General features: G+C 40.4%; 1 protein-coding gene across 1 annotated transcript in view; it reads left to right on the top strand.

The window, feature by feature from the left end:
• The window catches only part of Lekr1 (leucine, glutamate and lysine rich 1), a 185,636-nt gene that overhangs the window by 86,886 nt on the left and 78,576 nt on the right, over window positions 1–20,174 (top strand). Inside the window, exon 6 of the mRNA XM_052180402.1 lies at window positions 6,571–6,756. Within this exon, the coding sequence (XP_052036362.1) occupies window positions 6,571–6,756 (186 nt within the window). The remainder of the gene's footprint in view (window positions 1–6,570; window positions 6,757–20,174) is intronic.

Below are 20,174 nucleotides of genomic sequence, written 5' to 3'. Positions count from 1 at the left end.
TTCCCCACTCCCAGTCCCTGTAATGCTCAGTCTCAGAGCACTAAGGCCAAGAAGGAAATGCAGTAGATACAGAGAAGCCACAGAGCCTTAATTTTCAGGAGATATAACTATTCAGAAGAGACTCTAAAGACATCTCCAGAAAACTATAACTGATGAACACTTTCAAAAGTGGCTGGATACCAGATTAACATGTAAAATGCAGCAGTAGCTTTTCTATAGACCAATTACAGACATACAGAAAAAGAAGTCAGGGTAGTGACCATGTGCACAATAGATTAATAGCACACTAGAATAAATCTAAGGAAGTAAAAGGCCTCTACAATGAAAACTTTCAGTTGCTCAAAAGGAAGACATTAGATGGAAAGACAAAAGGTAAGGACTGTTAAAAAACAAAATTGACAAAACCTGAGACTAAGAACACCTGCTCATCAAAGGATGTCTTAAAACCAGGTGTGATGGATAGCTGTCGTAGAGGCAAGCATTTCAAGTTCACAAAGGGGAACTGGCTAATGCCCTCCCAACTCTTAGGATTTGTGCATCAGTTTACATGTCACCTCCTCTAAGAGATGTTTGCAGATTATCCTGAATCCTTCTTCGTCTCAACTTCTTTATCCTTTGCTTCATATTAATATGTGTCACTATTGGGAGTATTCATGTCATTTCGTGATTTTTGTTGTTTACTCTCTATCCTTTGGTACTAGGCTGTAGTTTCTTTGAGAAAAAGCATAGGAACTCCCTCCAAAGCTGAAGGGAGAAAGGCACACACAAGGACTGCATACTTAGTTCTCAAACAAGTGAATGCACACAAGAAAGACATGGGCGGATGCAGCCGAGATCTTGTCATAGTAAGAGGTTTTTCCTCCTCTCTCACCACCACCATCCTGATCTCAGCCCCAGGGCACAGGTGTGCCTACTGAGACAAGTAGGTGCAAAACCTGAAAGGTGCTGAGCTGGTCTTTTTACAGCTGCTTTGAATGTGTTTCAAATCTAGCAGAAGTTTTAGTGGATACAGGACCAAACAACTTTCACATTGCCAAGCTTTAGAAGATAAATTGAATATAATTGAATATCCTCAAAAGCAAAGACCAGGAGAACCTGAAAAAGTTTCACAAATACTGCCCAGTAATGGTAGCCACCAGGCACATGTGGTTATCAGCATTTGAAATGAGGGTTTAGCCTCTTAATGAAATGGGACACTTTAGATAACTAGCGTTAAATACACCACTAAAATGAATTTCAAATCTTCAATAGAAAATTTAAATTACACATATAGTTTTGTAGTATATATTGCTTCAGTGGATATTGTTTGTCTAAAGTAGAAGTGAGGTAAAATGTTCCACGCTTTAAAAACTACAAATATTATAATTCTAGTTTGATATTTACAAGATGATAAAGGTAATGTGAATTGTAGCAGGGGTGTCTTTGTCTATCATTTCTCCCCTTCTCTCTTTCTTTTTTTCTTTTCTCTCTCCCTCCCTTCCTCTCCCTCAGCCCATAGCCCAGATTGGACTGAAACATGTTACCTGTATTTAAATGCTCATAACTTTTTTTCATAATAGCTCACAACCGGAAATAGTGCAGATAATTTTCTGTGGGTGAAGGACAAACAGTACTATAGCTATTCTGTATCATCCAAGTCAACAACAAAAAGCAAAGGATTAATACAAGCAGTAACTTGAATGAACATCAAGGAAAATTTTCCAAGACTTTATTTTTAAAAAGCCAATTTCAGTCTTTTCACAGGCTTCCTTTTTTTTTTATGGTTTAAGAATTTCCTAACTCATAATGTGCTTTGATCAAATGTCTTCTCCCCTCAAGGCCCCCCACTCTCCTCCTGGCCGCTGTCCATGCCCAGCCTCAGGTACTTTAAGTCACTCAGTCCACTTGGTGATGTGTGGGTATTTGTGGCATGAGACCATCTATCTACTGGAGTGTGGGAGCGTCCCAGGGGCCAAATCCCTAAATTAAACTGACTCTGTCCCATAATGACCAGTTGACAGCACTTCCCCAGCTTGGATGGGACGTCATAGCTTGTCTCCCAATCATACTGTGATTTTGTCATCCTTGACTGTGCATGTGGTCACAGCCACTGCTGAGTTCATGAGTACCAAGGCCCTGTTATGTCTGGGAAATACCTTTCACTCTCACAAGTTTCAGCCGCCTCTTGTGTTATGATTCCTGTGCCTTTGAGAGAGGGAAGATGACGGAGATGGCCCACTTAGAGCGGAACTTTCCACAGTCTCTTACTTTCTTCACAGTGACCAGTTTGGGTTCTCTGTATAAGTCACCATCTGTTAAAAAAGCTCTGATGAGGGTTGAGAGGAGGCACATAGAATTTAGCAGTTTACTACTACATCAGTTTAGCATAATAATAGTTGTAGGTTCTCCCCTAGGGTCTATGACCTAGCCAGCCTAGGTTGGTTGGTTGGTTTTGGCTTTGTTAATGGTGCCAGGCATAAATTCTGTCTTGTGGATTGGGTTTAAATTCAGTCATAAGATGGTTCAGTCTCAAAACCTTCATTTATTGTTGCATTTATACGGCAGTCTTGGCATAATGCCATTGTCGTATGAGCAGACAGCTGCGGACTAGGACTGGTAGGCTGGCGAGTGCCAGTCAAGAGCGGGAATGAGCTTAGTGGCGTACCAGCAGGCCCATGTTTTGACTGTGGCAGTAATTATGTGAAGCTACAGGTCCTGGGTGGGTTTTTTTGTTAATTTGACACAATAGAGCCACCTAGGAAGAGGGAAGGTTAGCTGAGGCATTGCTCCCATCAGATTGGCCTGAAGCTAAGTCTGGGGGGGGGGGGGGGCAGGCGTTTTCTTGATTGTTGGTTGATTTGGGAGGGTCCAGCCCACTGCAGCAGTGCTCCTGGGTTGTATAAGGAAGCAGGGTGAGCAGACCATGAGGACGGAGCCTATGAACATTCCTCCATTCCTTGCTTCGGTTACCGTCTCCAGAACTGTGTTTGCGTTCCTGCCTTGATTTGCCCTTATGATGGACTGGAATCTGAACTGTAATCTGAAATATGCCTTTTCTTCTTCAAGCCGCTTTAGGGTGTTTATCACAGCCATAGAAAGCAAACTAGAGTGCCGTTTTTGTGCTAAAATTGCATAGAACAAGCACTCAATACGCAAATAAGGTCTGCGCAGCTGGTTAAGTCTAAATGCTTCTCTGGGGAGCAGAGTGAAGGGGAAATGGAACCTCTCTATATATCTATTTGTAACTGTAAACTATTTCAAAATAAAGGGGTGTTTTAAAAAATCAAGGTAATTTTGTGTTATTCCAATTAATACCTATAGTTTTAAAGGCCTTTCCTATTATTATAATAAAGTTTATGAACTAATGGTCACACAGTGTAACACTGGATTTCCCTGATAATAAGGTTCTGGAGCTCTTGTAATAGTATAACCCAATACAATTGTATATTCACTTGCCTAAGCTCAGGGATGCAAAGAACAGAAATAAATCTTAATAAGATAAAGAAAATGATTTGTATGAGGTAAGTATTTGCATTTTGTTGGTGTTCAGTGCTAAGAGTCAGACCCAGGGCCTCACACGCTTGTGTAGTGTCCCTCCACCAAGCTGCAACTCCCCCTTAAGTATCTTCTCCTTTCATCCCTTTGATTTTTCAAAGTGGGTTTCTCTGTGTACCCTTCACTGTCCTGGAACTTGCTCTGTAGGCCAGGCTAGCTTCAAACTGCCTGCCTCAGCCTCTCAAGTGCTGGGATTAAATGTGTGCACCACCACCACCAGGGAATCACTCTCTCTCTCTCTCTCTCTCTCTCTCATGTTTGTGAGTACCCTGTTGCTGTCTTCAGACACACCAGAAGAGGGCATCGGATTCCATTACAGATGGTTGTGAGCCACCATGTGGTTGCTGGGAATTGAACTCAGGACCTCTGGAAAAGCAGTCAGCAGTGCTCTGAACCACTGAGCCATCTCTCCAGCCCTGAATCTCTCGACCTTTTAGAAATCAAGTACAAAATTATGTTAGAGTTCAGTTTTAATATAAACAAACAAATTTGATGACATTAAGAATGAAATAAGCATATTTGTTATTGCTAAAATTCTGGGTGGCATGCATGTTTAACCTAGTCTGACATTAAAAGCATATGCAGCTCAAAATGCCTACCTCCAAAATGAAACTGAAGCAGACACTGAGGATGTTTGAATCCTGGCATGTTAGGAAGCAGTGGAAGCTCTGCTCTACTAGAAGCCTTTATGCAACATCTCCTGTTATTTCTAAGGCATGATGGCGGAAACTACCGGGGAATAAAATAGGCTGTTATCTGTGGCCTATATTAACATTCTAATACTAGGTCGTATGCTTATATGTGATCAGTGCAAAGTAAGTGTGCAAATCGGTGTGCAACATCTAGGTTGGCTCAGAAAGGCTTCAGTGGTGGGGTGGAGGATAGCTATGTAGACCAGATGTGTGAGAATGGGTTCATTCTTTAGGTTGTGCTGAAGCAGAGAAGTCTCAGTTTAGGTACAGTAGCCAGTACTGGTTGACCTGGTGGTATGCGGGTCATAATTCTGAGCCCCGGATCGGGACACATAACTGACAAGCATGAAAGTACATAGTGTGCCAAAACTCATCACGGCTGAGTTAATTCACCTTCTCTGAGTTTAATCTCCAGACACCATGCTGGAAATGTTTTAATTCCTGTTAGTTCGGAAAGCTTGCTGCACTTTTCCATGAAGACATGGAAATAGACTATATTTCACAAATAAACTTTTATTGCAGATGATTCTGCCTCTTAATGTCAGATAGAAAGTCACATTGACATTAGTTATTTTAGAGACGAAAGTGTTCACTGACAGGATCAGCCAGCCAAGCCGAAGCAGAGCCACTCTGGCAAATGATAACGAGGCGGCAGCCTGCGTGTGTCCTGCTCAGCGGTGTCATTCTGACTTAGACACGGGCAGGCGTTACCGTATGGGACAGCATATTCAGACAGCAGCCTCTGTGACTGTAGAAATACCCAGGGAGCGTTTTTTTTTTTTTTTTTTCTTTTTTTCCGAGCCTCCCTTTGTTAAGCTGCATTTTTTAAAAAAGCTTTATATTACCAGTGTGCTGGTCATTAATCTCACAGAAACTGACTCATAGTCACACATGTTTATAAGCAGATTAGCTCTTTTCCATGGGTGAAATGCCAAGAATGTTAGGCCATGGCAGAAACATGCTTTTGGTCCCTGCTATTTATTTATTTGGGTTCTTCCATTGAAAGGGAACTAAAAGAGAAAAGTTACTGGGACCTCTTCTCCAGCCCCAGGCAGTGGTTAATGCTACTTTTCCTCTCCCTCCCATCTAAAGAGCATTTCCTTTTCTTCCTTGGACCACATGCCCCTGCTCTTTCTCACACTCACAAGTGCTTGCCCCCCCCCCCCCCCATTGCTCACTCTCTCACTGCCTTGTGCCCTCATCTCACTAGGTCACTCTGTCCCCTCTCATTGGCCCGGAAACTTGCTATGCAGACCAGGCTGGCCTTGAATTCCCAAATGTCTGTCTACTTTGCCAACTAAAAATGCTGGGATTCAAGGTGCACACCACCAGCCTGGCTGGATCACATTCTTGGTTGTACTCTACACTGTCCTTTAAGAGATTCTCTTTCCCGTGACCTGCTATCATCATCTGCTGGCCATCTTGCTTCTGCTCCCAGGTCCGTTCTGTGGGTTTTCACTTCAATCTTTCCTTCGTGTGTAGATGTAGTAACCCCCAAGAGCAGTAAACCAGGCCAGCATGATGAGATACCCAGTCACACCTGACGCCACTACACAGCTTAAAAGAGGCTAGCCAAAGAAGGCAGCAGCTGGTAATCTTCCTAGAACAATGTCCAGAGTTTCAGGTAGGCCACACCCTCATCAATATGACAGTTGTACAAGTGACAGTGGCGGCTTATGCTGGCAGTGCTTCTGAAGCACCATGTGTTCTGTGCCTTTTCCAGGGGGTTATGTGAAATTAGCACATTGGAATGTAAGCAGAACCATAAAAAGTCATTTAAAAATTAAATGGGAAGAGAGTAATGACATTGAATTGCTACAGTAAATTCTGGTTTCACGATAGGGAACAGAGTACCATTAGAATTCTTAAAATATATTTGTTAAATATTAAATACTTTCTACCCACAAGTTTTCTAGTTTTAGGTGTTCCATCCTTCTGGTCCTTTCCACACTTACTGCCTAGAATTAGGCCAGTTGCCATCTTAGAAATCCTACCCAACCAGCTCATGCTGTGCATTTAAATTTGCTTTTTCTGTCATACAATGTCAACAAAACCTAGATCACCCCACAGGTGTTATGAATTTTCATATTTATATGAAAAAGTAAAAGAAGTCTGTGTTACAGTTTAGTATAACTTAAGGATTTAAAAGGTGCATTGTTTATCAATCCAGCCCTTCTGGCTTCTTTCCAGAGTTGCTAGTGCATCTGAATCTAACTTTTGGCTAGGAGTCATATTCTCAGAAACGCCATCTTATTTTCAAATATTAATTTTCTAAAGGAAAATCAGTTTTTAGAGGAACGTGACTTAATGTCTCCTGTTTATAAATTTTGAATTTTCTTTACAGAGATAGATATGCTAAATAAAAGTCTGTCAGTGTCCCAGAGAAATAAGGTATGCCTGGAAGAAGAAATGAAAAGTCTCAAATTGTTGTCGGATGCAGCCATACTGAGGTCTCAGCAGATGGAGGCATCCAAACAGCATGAAGTGAACCTGCAAGCCAGGTGCTATGAGCTGCAGAAGGAAGCACTAGGTAAAGAGAACCTTCTTGATGTTAGCAACCTGCCGCAACAGGGAACCGTCTGCTTGTTCCTGATATCCTAACAGTCTTGTGCTAATTAGCTTGTCTGCCAATTTGCCTAACAGCAAAGGGGAGAACGGTGTTTTCTCAGGGTTTGTGTCCACCCTTGCAATATTGCCAATTAAAGAGGCAGAACTAAGTGGGTATGTGAGAGACCTCTGAAATACAAGGTAAGATTTCATCAAGACACAGTGGAATGTACTCTGCTCTTTCGTATCCCTAGGGGATTTTTGGCTCAGGAGTGCCAAAGGAAAACAGCATTTGTTGTTGTGTAAGATGAATCCAGATTTTATTTTCATTTTTTAAATGTTTTACTTCTAAAACTTTAACAGTTTATGGGGAAAAGTATTAAGGTTTTCAAAACGTCATGTTGAGTATAACGCATAATTGTAATTTTTATTTTTATAATTTTTGTTGTGATAAACCACATGACCTGAAGTCTACCATTTCAAGCATTTCTAATTGTTTAGTTCAGGAATTTAAAAGTATCTTTACATTGTCTGCAGTAGATGTGTAGCAGTTTTTCACACTGCATAACTGAACACTGATAGCCCCCGAGCCCCTCCCCTGGGAGCTCCTGCAGCCCCCTGTCCACTCTGCCTCTGTGAGTGTGACTCTTCTAACCCTGCACACGAAAGCAAGACGGTATGGCATTGTGGTTTTTTGTGTATCAGGGGGATTTCTTAGCATAATGTCATCTGTGTTGTTATAGTGCTAGAATTCCCTCGAGTCTTGGGTTACACCACTCAGCCACTGCACAAGGGGCTGTGGAGAAGATGGCATGCAAGTATCTGTTTGAGCCCTTCATCTGGATTCTCCGATGAATACCCAGGCAGGATGGCTAGGTTATGTGAGCAATACTGTTTCCCTAGTGACCACATCATGTGCCGTTCCCTCCACAATGGCGCTGAGGCCGGCCTGCTTCTGCACCCTTAGCATCATTGGATGTTTTGGGAGGTCACTTGGTATCTCCCATAGGGAATTGTCTTTTGTGTCCTTTGTCCATTTTTAATATGTAGCTATTTTATATTCTCACTGTTGAATTATAGAAGTTTCTCATAAATTGTACATCTTATCATGCATGTGACTTTTCCGTGACATAACTTGCCTTCTCAAACCTATTTATTGTTTTCATTGAGACACAGACATTTTTTCCTAGTTCAACTGGGTTCCCTTCCTGTGTTTTGCTTTTGTTGGCGGTGCACTTTATGTCATAATCGAGAAATCATTGCCAAACCATGAATACTGAATTTTAGAAAGTTTGAATAAATCAAACAAATACATATATCTACCTGGAAGCATCAAAAATTGTTTTATTAAGAGACCAATAAAATCAGTATTTTAGAAAGATTGAACCATGAGGCAGTGTATTAATGATGGAATGAACACATACTCATGGAAATCAAGAGAGAGAGATGAGTGTTAGAAGAAAATAAGTCATATATACATTCAGTATTTAGTAGCACTGTGAAGTCAGAAAAAATGTAAGATTTAATAAAAAATTATAATGTTTATGTTTGTGTTTGGTGTGTGTGTGTGTGTGTGTGTGTGTTTGTCTACAGGATCAATTGTGTGCCACAGTGTATATGTGGAGGTCAGAAGACAACTTACTGGAATTGGTTCTATTCTCCTATTCTGTGGGTCGTGGGGCTCAAACTCAAGTAATCTGGCTTAATAACAGGTGCATTTACCCTCTTGCTAGTCCAAAAACTGTAATGTATAACAGTAACCAATTATTTTTATTTTGTCTTTGAGGTGCCTATTTAAAGTTGACTTATTGAAGGTTCTCTTGACAACATTCTATTTTGTTGGCGCTGAGGCTGGCTTGGAACTCATGGCCTTCTGGCTTCTGCCCGAGTGCTCGGATTCCAGCTGTGTGCGATGTTCCAGCCTCTCTTAATCATCTTGTTTGTTTTTAAGTGCTGGGACTAAAACTGGCTGCCAGCACTCCCAGCTTTCTTTTAATCATTTTAGAGAGTGCTTTATATATATATATTGTGTGTGTATATATATATATACACACTGTATATATATATGTATTGTGTGTATATATATATATATATGCTGAATATATAATTGTGTTATATATTCATTTTTTCTAAAGTATTATTATTGAATTGAATTTTTATGGTACTACCATATCAGGAATTTGTATTTTGGTGTAACCAAATGGTGATGCTTTATTCTTTCTGATTAGTGTTTGTTAAAATATTAGATACTTTGCACAGTTTTTTTGGATCCTTCCATTTAATATATTTTTATGTGAGAAGAGATTCAGTGATCTAAAGTTACTCTTTTCCTACTGTATTAGCATTATATAGTAATTAAATCAACATTTTTAGCCACCTAACATATTAAAATTTCTTGTGCATTAGTATCTATTTCTGCATTTTGTCTTCTATTGTAGTAATTCATTTTATATGCCATTAATGCTGATTTTAGTAGAGCACCTTAGTAAACCATTCGTACAAGCAGCAATTCTTTTTTTTTACTATTCTTTCTTTTAAATATATTTGGTATGTAGTTTGTGGGGGCTTAAAAAGGGAGAGGATAGGGCGTTAGGGGAGTGTGGCTAGGTGGCATGGGGGAAGGTGTCCAGGCGGGCCCTTGCCTGGGCACCTCTGCCCCTGAGGGACCACATACACAGGCATGGTATATAATAGAGTTTATTCAGAGTAGGGGATGGCAGTTAGTGGTAGAGAGAGAGAGAGAGAGAGAGAGAGAGAGAGAGAGAGAGAGAGAGAGAATAGAGAGTGAGAGAGAGTAGAGAAGTGGAGTGGTGGCCGGCCATTGTGGGAGAGCGGAGAGCAAAGAGAGAGAGGAGGAGGGGCAAGTAGCCCCTCTTATAGTGGGCCAGATCTCTGGGACGGGGCATACCTGGCTATTGCCAGGTAGGTGTGGGGTGGAGCTTAGACTGAATACCAACATAGTTATTTTTCCATTTAAACCTTTTATGTGTGTGGGGTATGCACATATATGGATATAACAAGTTAAAGTTCAGTGTATTCCTCAATTGATTACCATCTTAGTTTTTAATTTTTAATTCTTTTTATAGTTATTTATTTTAATTTATGTGTATGAATGCTTTGCCTGCATGTGGTGTATGTGTACCAAAGGCATGCTTGGTACACTCTAAGATCAGAGGAAGGTATTAGATCCTCTGCAGATGGAGCTGCAGATAGCTGTGGATCACCATGTAGGTTCTTGGCATCAAATTCTGGTCGTCAGGAAGAGCAGCCGATGCTCTTGGCCACAAAGCCATCCCTTCAGTCTCCACCCCTTATCCTTTTGATACCAGGTCTTTCATGAAGCCCTGAGGTTGCCACTTATCCTGACTGCCTGGGGTCCCTCTGGGGTCCTCTCACACATGCTCTCCAGCCCTGGCTTACACACAGGTGAGCCACACGGCCATAGCCAGCCTTTTAATGTTACTTCTGGGAATCTGGACTTGGGCCTTCATGTTTGCAAAGCACATACTTTACTGAATGATCCGTCTCTTCAGTCCTGTCTCTTTAAACTTCAACATAATTTTATTAGCTATTTCCAAAGCCTCTGACAAATTTCTAGCAATTTTTTGTCTATAAACTTTAAACAAACTTTACCTTCTACATCATAAACAGTTATTATTCCACATACACTTAGGACAATTTTCATTACTTTATAATCCCAGTAGGGATTCTAATTAGAATTGTATTATATGCATAACATTTTAGAGAACTTGTATTCTCTGCTATTTCTAGTCATTTTTATCAACAGCTCTTGGGTTTCCTACTTCTGTGATTATACTACCAGCTGCATAGTCCCAAAGTCTTAGCAATTGTAGTATCGCTCAAAAGTCTAAGTTCAGAGGCCCTTGTAAGATGGCCTGTAGCCTGGAATTGTGAACGAATAGGCCCTTTCTTCTAAAGAAGAACCTTAGAAGTTGTTTTTGTCATGGAATTTTATCAAAGCAACAGGAAACAAACTAAAACAACCTTGATGGCTGAGCTTGGAAAAACACTTTCTGAAGCAGTGTTTTGAAGCAGGAGTCCCAGTTAGTTCAGTCCCTTTCCTTTCAAACGAATTTCCCCACTCCATCACAATGACCTTGGAGGGTAGGGTCTTTCTGTTGAAGCACTGTCCCACTGTTCTAGTATACAGTTTCTCTTAAACAATGACATCTGCCTTGTCTCCAGCTTTAAACTTGTCAACTCTTACTTTCTCACCAAACTTCATATTTTTTCATATTTTCTTTACCTTCCTGTAGATCTAAGAGCAGCAAACAGAACAATACAGCCTGGATGTGTCGTATGACACTGGCCCTTGGGAGTAATGAATAAACACTACTCACCCCCAACAGGGAATACTCTGATGGCAGACCTAAGTCACAAACCAGTTTGGCAAACCAGTTACTTTATTGGGCCTACATACAGGAGTGTGGGTGAGAGGTTATATCCAGGAGCACGGGGAATTCAAGGGCAGCTGCCTCAACAGAAGTCCTTTCTGGTGTAGGTTCTAACTCACAAACACTGGAGCCCAGGAATTCACTACCTGACTTACAGGCAGCATAACAGGCCAAAGACTCTCCTCTCCCTGGCTTCCCAACATCAACCTGGGGCATCCTCATGCTCACACACATGCCTGCATATATCACACACATGCATGCATACATCACACACATGCATGCATATACCACACACATGCAACTTGCTTTCACACTGTACATATATTTAAAGAGGAAAAAAATGAGAAAATTATATCCTATAATTTATGCCAAAAAGCTAAAAGTGTCATAATTTAAAAAGAGAAGCACTGTCTTCTCAGACAGGCCAGGCCAAAAGTTATTGTAAACAAATTCCACCAAACTTTCAAACTGAAGATTTTAACTTTACAAAAACATTTTCCCATGCTAGGTCTCGTGTAGGACCTTGAGCTTAGTAAGCAGGTACTGAGCGAAGTCTCCAACTCCTACATAATATTTTTAAAAGAAGCAAAAATTAAGTTTATTTCTTAGTTCATTTTACAAGGCTAAATTCACTCTGTTCTCAAAACCGGACAAAGGGATTAGAAGAAAGAAATGCAATAAGCTTCTTTAGATTATGAATATTGATGAAACAATTTCATAAGATGGGAATAAATTAAAACTACATTTTTTTTCTGAGCACACAATCAATTCTTGTAAGTTTCTTTGAAACATAAAGTGCAGCCTTTTCAGATTTCCCCAAGCAAATGGTGTTGAAGCCAGGCTTTGTCCCTCGTAGGTCCCTTGCAGCTGCTTGTACTCACCAGTCCACGTATCGTGATAGTTTCTGACATCTATTGAGCACCAGCTATTTGCCCATCATGCACTAAGCATTATCCCTTCCTTCATTTCTTTCTTAGATAGCCCCAGGGGTTAATTATCTTCATTATGCTCTTGTTACTGGTGAAGAAATTCAGCATTAGTCAAGTTAAGTAATTTGTATTAAGTTACAAAGCTAGTGAGTAACAAAGATAGGGTATGTCTTAACTGTGACAGAGGCCAAATTAAAGGAATTACATGTAGCATTTCATTTGATAGTCTGTGTATAACTGAAGCCATATGGACTGTTATTGTTAACAAATTCCACCAAACTGAATACTCTTCCCAATGGAAACATTATTTGTTTGAGGACTTTGGAGGAACGAGAAATGTGAACCATTTATAAGAAAAGATGCCACCATTTCTTAATGGGTTTCCATATAGAAAAGAGACTAAATCTTGTTTCTTTCCAACAACTTCAACTATGACCAGACGTTTAAGACTTTGGCAAGCAGATTTCAGGATGATATTTTCACAGCTTTTTAACAGTACATGGCTGCCTTAAAAGAAGTAAGTAGATTCTGGACATGTAACTCTCAGGTATGTTGTGAAAGGTGCAGGAGGAAGTCAGGAAACATTTTAAGCTGCTTTTTTGCTAATGATTTATTATTAGAATGGACACATCATTTCTGAACTGAGTGCATGAAGTTGTATTCAAATGAAGCTATTATATTTGGGGCCTGAAATATGTCACTCCAGTATATAGCATGCTGATTTTATGAACTAGAAAAGCAGGCCTGTGATGGCAAGTTCTGCCTAAGAGCTGCTCTGACATTCCTTGCAACAATGAAATTCCTCTCTCTTATAATGGATTATCTCCCTGACCTTGAACTGCTGCAATGGATGTCAGCCAGAGTGTAGATTCCTGGACACTGCTTGAACCAGGTGCTGATTCTGGCTGAGGAGGACACAGTATAAACACAAGAGGATAAATAGCACAAAAATAATTTTATGGAACTTATCACACCAGGATCTAGTAATGCCAAAAATATAAACTGTGGTGAGATTCTTTACTGTGTGAATAATTGGTCCTCTTGGAAGGCCTGATGTTTAGCAGTTCAGTTGTAACATTTCCTCTCTCAAAATAAGGCACTATCAAAGCTATCTTTTGTAAAGATCAAAGAAAAGAAAAGCAGTCAGTGGACCTGTTTTCCATGCATTCACACAACCCCAAAATGCAACAGGCAATTGGCATGGAGAAATATTTTCATACATATATATCTAGGACCGTACATTGACCCAGCTCCCCAAAATAGATTGTATCTGTCTGACCTACACATACACCTCACTTTGACACTGTAGTTCTAGTCTAGGATTGACCTTTAGCATCCTCCTTAGCAGATGACATAACAGATGTGTGCAAAGATATTCCTTGAAGCAGCATAAGAACAATAGAGAGCAAGCCACCTCACTGTTACACTAGGTCACCAGACAGGAGTTCCCAGGCGGCTACAAGAGAGGAGCAAGCGATGTAGTCTGCGTTTGAACTGTGGTGCAGTTTATATCGAAATGAGGTCATATAGCATAACATGTGTATTTAACAATATGCCTTAAAAGCCTTTGCATACATGTACACGCATCTTTGTGTGTGTGTGTGTGTGTGTGTGTGTGTGTGTGTGTGTACAAGAATCTAAGAATGGGAAGCCCTTTAAAATTAGGTTTTCCTACACAGCAAGTTGAGATCTATAGAAAAAGAAACCCAATGTAGACTTCTGGGTAACACCCTTCGTCAGCTTCCCTGTTTTAACCTCCACCAGTGTTGCAGCACCTTTGCTATAACTGAGGAGCTAATCTCAACAAGTTCATGTCTCCATGACTCTACCTATGAGTTTTCTGATATCCTTGCCAAGGTATACATTCTGTTTGGTTACAATGGCTTCTTAGGTTCATCTTGATTCTAATGATTCTCAGACATTTTTGTTTTTGAACTCCTTGGACATTTGAAGGACTACTAGCCAGGTATGTTGTAGGATGCCCCTCTGTTAGATTACCCGATGTTTTTCTTACAGTTACACTGGGGTGATGTGGGCTGGGAGAAGGAGAAGCACAGAGGTAGAGAGGGGATTGTTATCACGTCTTGTCAAAAGCAGACACTGCAGCACATCGTGGTTTGTGACTGCTGGTGTCACCTGTCTGCAGCACTACTTGTCTAGTGGTAGGAAGTGGTGGCCGCTACCCCACCCCCCAAGCTGTCCTCTTTGAAAGGAGCCTTTTACACGAAGCTCAGATTGGAGTGCAAATTTCAGCTTTCCTCTTAAGGGAAGAAATCTGCAGAACTTATTTGGAATTGTCCTGCATGAGAGATTAGCCTCTTCTCCCCATTTCTTAATTTGTCATTTGCATGAGTATTGACTCATTGATAATTATATTTAGGTTATAAGCTGGTAGTATTTTTTTCTCTGACAACATAGCTTTAGCTGATTAAGGTTTTTTTCAGTTGATTGCTTTGTCTTTTTGACATATTCTTGTCAATATGAGATGTTGTTCTTACTTCCTAGAACCATGAAGAAAGCTCATCTTGTCCATTTCATGCCTCAGTATTAGAACCAGTCACTTCTCCAAGGAGCCGTGATTCCTTTCATTGCAAGGTGGCAATTCCAAATCAGGAACTCAGTGTATTTATTAATATGGGCTATCATTTGCTTTATGTGCTCTCAGGTGACAAAGCAAAGACATAAGCATGCCTGTGCTAATGTGCGCACACACACACACACAGCCACAAATATGTCTGTATGTAACCATCTGTAACTGAATTTAGCCCAACATGGGTTTTCATTAATATTGGAATTCCAGTTTATTGCTGCATGAATCATTCTAGTGGGAAAATGATGTATTTCAAATTAAGTGTGTTTTTATAAAATTAAATAAATTTTAAAATAAAATAATATGCCATGCTATTTAACTTAGGCTCACACAATTAGGGCAAACTTGCTGAAATACACACTGTATACTTAAAACCGCTTTCTCAAAGTAATATTCTTTCCCTAAGTCAAAGCATATTTCAAATGTTTTTTCTTTGAATTTGACTTATAAAATAAGCAATTTAGTTTAATATTTTAGTTTTCTAGAAGAATACTAATCCTGCCAAGACCCTGGTATTTCATGTCCCCAGAGAGTTAGAAGTCAAGAAACAACCTTTTCGCAAATGAAAGAAGTCTTAGTGAACATGGGGTTTGTGGATATAATGAAGGGAAGAAAGGAAGTCCTTTCTGGACTCCTTGTTTGATGCAGGCTCCGTCAGTACACATCCTCTCCTGTGGTCCTCACATTGCCATTCTGTGACTCATTTGCGTGCTTTTACCATCTACTAGACACACAGTGGTCCCTAGCTCTGCAGCTGAGATGATCCACACCCAGGTCTTCATTAAGCCAAAGCCTAGTTAGTCACTACAGGGAATTCCAAAAGGAATACCCACTTGGAAATACCCAACTCCCCCTTCCATCATTAAAAGGAAAAAGGTTTTTTTTCCCCTTACAAAATAATTGGCCACTGACCTAGCTGATCCCTGAATTTGTCCTAGGCAGTGCTATCCAGTTACCTGCCTACAAGAACAACATCTGGGACTATATGACTGGTATGCATGGTGGCCTGGAGGGTTGGGTAAGTAAAGGGATTTGTGTTAAAAAGTATATTCTTGCACATCTGTCTTGTGTCTGAGTTACAATCACCAATATGAGGAAAACTCTTTGGTTTTGTTAAGTGCTCCAGGTGGTTCTCATAACCAGGCCAGTTTGATTTTAGCTTAAAAATTAATTAGAAATTCAAGGGAAAAAGGTGTCTACACCATAACACAGTGGACTACGGTGGTGGCACCGGCTTGCGTTTTCAACCAGAAATGCAGTTTTGAAGTTTTTCAGTTGACAGTTTCCATGTGCAACAATTCAAGCCACAAAGGAAGTTATTGAAGGGATGATTTTAGGGAGTCAGAATCTTCAAGAAGGTGGAAGAGCCACGCTTAGAAAGTAGCCAGCCAGAATCCCGCCACAGTCTATTCAGTGAGCACACAGTGCCTGTGTGCAGAGCAGTGCATCCCTCTGACCTGCAGACTCCTGGCCACGCAGGCCACTGGACCTGGGATTCTGCAAGGAATTCTCTGTGGTTTCAGCATTTGGGACTGGTTGTTAACAGCTCAGAAGTAGTTAGTCTAGAAATGAGCAGCTGTGCTTGGCCACCCAGCCTCTGCAGGTATAGTTACTTCCTACTGCTATCTTGCTGCCTTAAATGGCCACGAATTGCAGGCTAGGCAGATCAGCAAACCCAGAAGTGGAGTCAGAGCGAACTCCTGTAGTCTGTGTCTAGGGTTAATGAAGAAAAGCCAGTGACATGTATAAAAGCCAAGTTCAGAGAACCCATGGAACCAGGAAAGCTGCACTTAGCAAAGCACAGAGGTGTGTCTACCCTAGGGCAGAACAAACAGAGCCCAGAGGTGTGTCTGCCCTGGGGCAGAGCAGTCCTTTAAAGATCATGAAAGGCAAGTTAGCGCTCAGCTATAAAAATAGAGCATTTCTGAGATTTAAAAAAAAAAAAAAACAAAACAAAACTTCCCCAAACCTGGCTGGCAATAGCATTTATGTCGTGTATGACATGGAAAGGATTGAAAATCACACATGAAGATTTATTTCAATTGTACAAAGCACTCTAAGTTAGGAGGTGGTTGAACACTGAAGTAGATAAATAAACCCAAAGGGTCAACTACTTTCATTTAAACACAACTCTACATTTTAACTTAGTATATAGATTTAACAGTAAAGTTTTATTGGTTCATATAAATTATTACTACGTTTGGTTAACCTACTTTCGATGAAGTACTTTCAAGAATGTTTTCTTGGGGACCAGAAATGAAAAAAAAAAAAAAAAAAGCAAAAAAAAAAAAAAAAGCAAACAAAACAAAACAAACAAACAAACAAAAAAACCCTAACCATGTTGAATGATCACAGGGAGGCAGGCATGGGAATGCGCACTTTTAATGCCAGCACTTGTGTGGAAAGACAGGAGCATCAGGAATTACCCCCCTCTTACGTAGAAAATTTGAGGCTATCCTGACTTGCATTAACTCTTACACTTGGGTGAATGTGTCCATTGGGTCTGCATCCTCTATGGTATCTTCTCTGCGTTTTGACCAGTTAAGGAGCTCTGTAATCGTCTCTATTTGTTGCAGAAAAGTGCTTTTTTTTTTGGTGAGGGGTGAGAGCTGCACTTATCTGTAGGCATAAGGATAAGTATTTAGAAACAATTAAAATTTATATTGGTTAGAAAATGACAATATCGAATTCTCTTGGGACATGTGGCCTCTTCAGCCACGGGTAATTGGCTAGGTTTATAGGATCAGATACGAATCTTATTGGTTGGGCCTTATATCCATTAGACAGTTGTTGACTCTTGTCATGACAAAGATGCCACTGCCGCACCAGCTGGGGTCCTTGTTGTGGGTCCTGGATTGTAGGCTTTGCAGCTGGGTAGGACCACTGATTGCTTTCCTCTTTTGGTGGTGTGCATAGCAACTCAGGAAGGAGGCTCCTGGACCAATTCCAGCTCAACTCCTCCAAGTCCTGTTTACAAAGGGGGGTGTCTCAGCAATAGGGTTTTCCCTTCAAGTTCCGGGAACCAAGCAAAGGCCATAGCAATAGCCTGTATTGTCTGGGGATGACTCTTGGGCTCTCCTACTAAAACACTCTTCAGGAAGTCTCCTCTGCCTGGTACAGGGATTCTTGTTAAACAGTCTATGGCTTTTGGGGAAAAATGTACAGTAACTCTATATAAATTGTGTGTTTGTGTGTATGTGTGTGTGTGTGTGTTTGTGAAGGGAGGTATTATAAAATAAAGTTTGTCTATGGCTTTTCAAACATCCTTAGTGTTATTTATCCCTTGCCTCCCTATATCTCTTTATTACCCTTTCTTCCCACTCCCTGATAGAACCCCTGTTTTCCCGCTGTCTCTTATAGCGATTGTCAGAATTCATCTTTACTGTGGACTTTTCTCCATTTTAAACTGTAACTGTCACTCTGTTGTATCTTCTACCTCAGCTGCAGTTTCTCGTTTCCCACCAATGTGATATTAATTACTGGCATCCTGGGCACGTGTAAGGTGATAACCCTGCTACCATACACGGTGCAGGCGACTCTGACATGCCATCTGTCAGCATTGACTATGGGCTCAGACTACAGCCTGTCGTTGGTCCCTTCAGGCTCTCACACTGCTTCTTTGTTTCTGAGGATAAACATTTGTATTTGTGTTCTTTTTTTCTTTTAAAGTACCAGTGATCATTTTCAACTTTGGCTCAAATATGTAGTTTCTATGGCAATTACTTCTCTACATAAAAAACTTGTAACTTTGTTTTCCCATCATTTTCTTTTGCTTATCTTTTGAAATATGCATGCATTTAAATGAATATGTTAATTCTGCTCTGTATAGTTGTATGATTGATAATGGGCTGTCAATGGCAGCCTAATCTTTATGCTAAATTTTAGTTCTTTCCAGAAAAAATAAACATGCAAAATAAAAATTTGAGGACTAAATTCTTAACTCCCTTTTAGAAAAGATTTATTTACATGAGTTTTGTAATTTTATGTTTAGTGCACACTAATACTACTTCCAAAATGCACAATTTATCTCAATTGATTACAGTCCTCTCAGAGGTCATTGTGACCCACAAATCAGTCCACTTAAATAATTTTCCTTTTACCTGGTAGAATAAAGTGTCCTTTGCTCTTTGTCAGCAGTCACAAATACTGGAAGACACAGTTCAGATAAATTATCTTGGCATTGTTACTTCTTTTTGAATCTATTTAACCAACTTTCAAATTTATCTCAAGTAAAAGAAAAACTTTGAAACTTTTTCCTTTTAGGAAGCTGTTTGGTTTAATAAATGATACAGCCTTTTAATGATTTTTTTTAACATAAAACACTTGAACATCCTAATTAAATGTTTTGAAAAAAGCATTATTGAGGTATACCTTATATATTTTCAGATTCACCTGTTTTAGGTATGTTAGTTACTGATTTTAGGCTCTGCACAGGATTATGTGACAATTGATCCGCCATGATCTTAGCCTTCCCGGTGCTGTGACCTTTAATACAGCTCCTCAAGCTGTGGGGACCCAACTATGACATAAGTTTTGTTGCCACTTCATAACTGTAATTTGCTACTGTTATGAATTGCACTGTAAATATCTGTATGTTCCAGTGATCATAGGAGATCCCTGTGAAAGGGTGATTTGACGCCTAAGGGGTCACACCCCACAAGTTGCAAGCCTCTGTTTTAGAGCATTTCTGTTTTTCTCATGTTTTGAGAGTCTGGAGAGATGGCTCAGTGGTCAAGAGAACTGGCTGCTTGCAGAGGAACTGAGGTTGATTCCCAGAACCCACTTGGCGGCTCACACCCACCCTAAGTCCAGTCCCAAGGAGCTGGCTGCTTTCTTCTGACCTCCATGGGCACTGGGCATGCATGTGGTGCACATACATTCAGACAAGATACTCATGCACATAGAATAATGAAATGAATATATCTAGAAAACTCTTCAAAAGAAAGAAAGAAGCTTCAAGGGACATCAAAACAACTCAACAGGTTAAAAATGCTTGCCTCAAGGATTCCTGGCACTCTGTAAAGTTGAAGAAGTGAACCAAATCCACAGAACGTTCACTTATCTCCACGCATATGCTGTGGCATACATATACCTGCCCACTACACACACACACACACACACACACACACACACACACGCACGTCCTCAAGACCATTAGCAGCCCTCCTTTTGTGTCCCTGTACCTATCCCACTCCAGTCACTATTGTAGGCCTATTCTGGACATTTCTTAAAATAAAATCATACAATGTGTGTTCTTTTTGTGTGCTAGTGTAGTGTTTGTGTGTCTCATCTATGCAGAAATATGTATAAACACTGTGTTCCTTAATTATGTAGTAAAGTGGGAAATTCAGCTGGGTGGGGGAGGGGTGGGGGCAGCAGATGGACCAAATCCAGGGAGGGGTCAGCATCTGCTTCCTGTGCCTGCATGTTTCTGAGGCTTTGGCTCTTACCTGATTTCCTACACCAT

Source organism: Apodemus sylvaticus, chromosome 4, assembly GCF_947179515.1.
Source record: "Apodemus sylvaticus chromosome 4, mApoSyl1.1, whole genome shotgun sequence".
NCBI classification, from domain to species: Eukaryota; Metazoa; Chordata; class Mammalia; order Rodentia; family Muridae; genus Apodemus; species Apodemus sylvaticus.
Note: the sequence above shows the minus strand (reverse complement) of the source record. Positions and strands in the feature narration are given on the sequence as shown.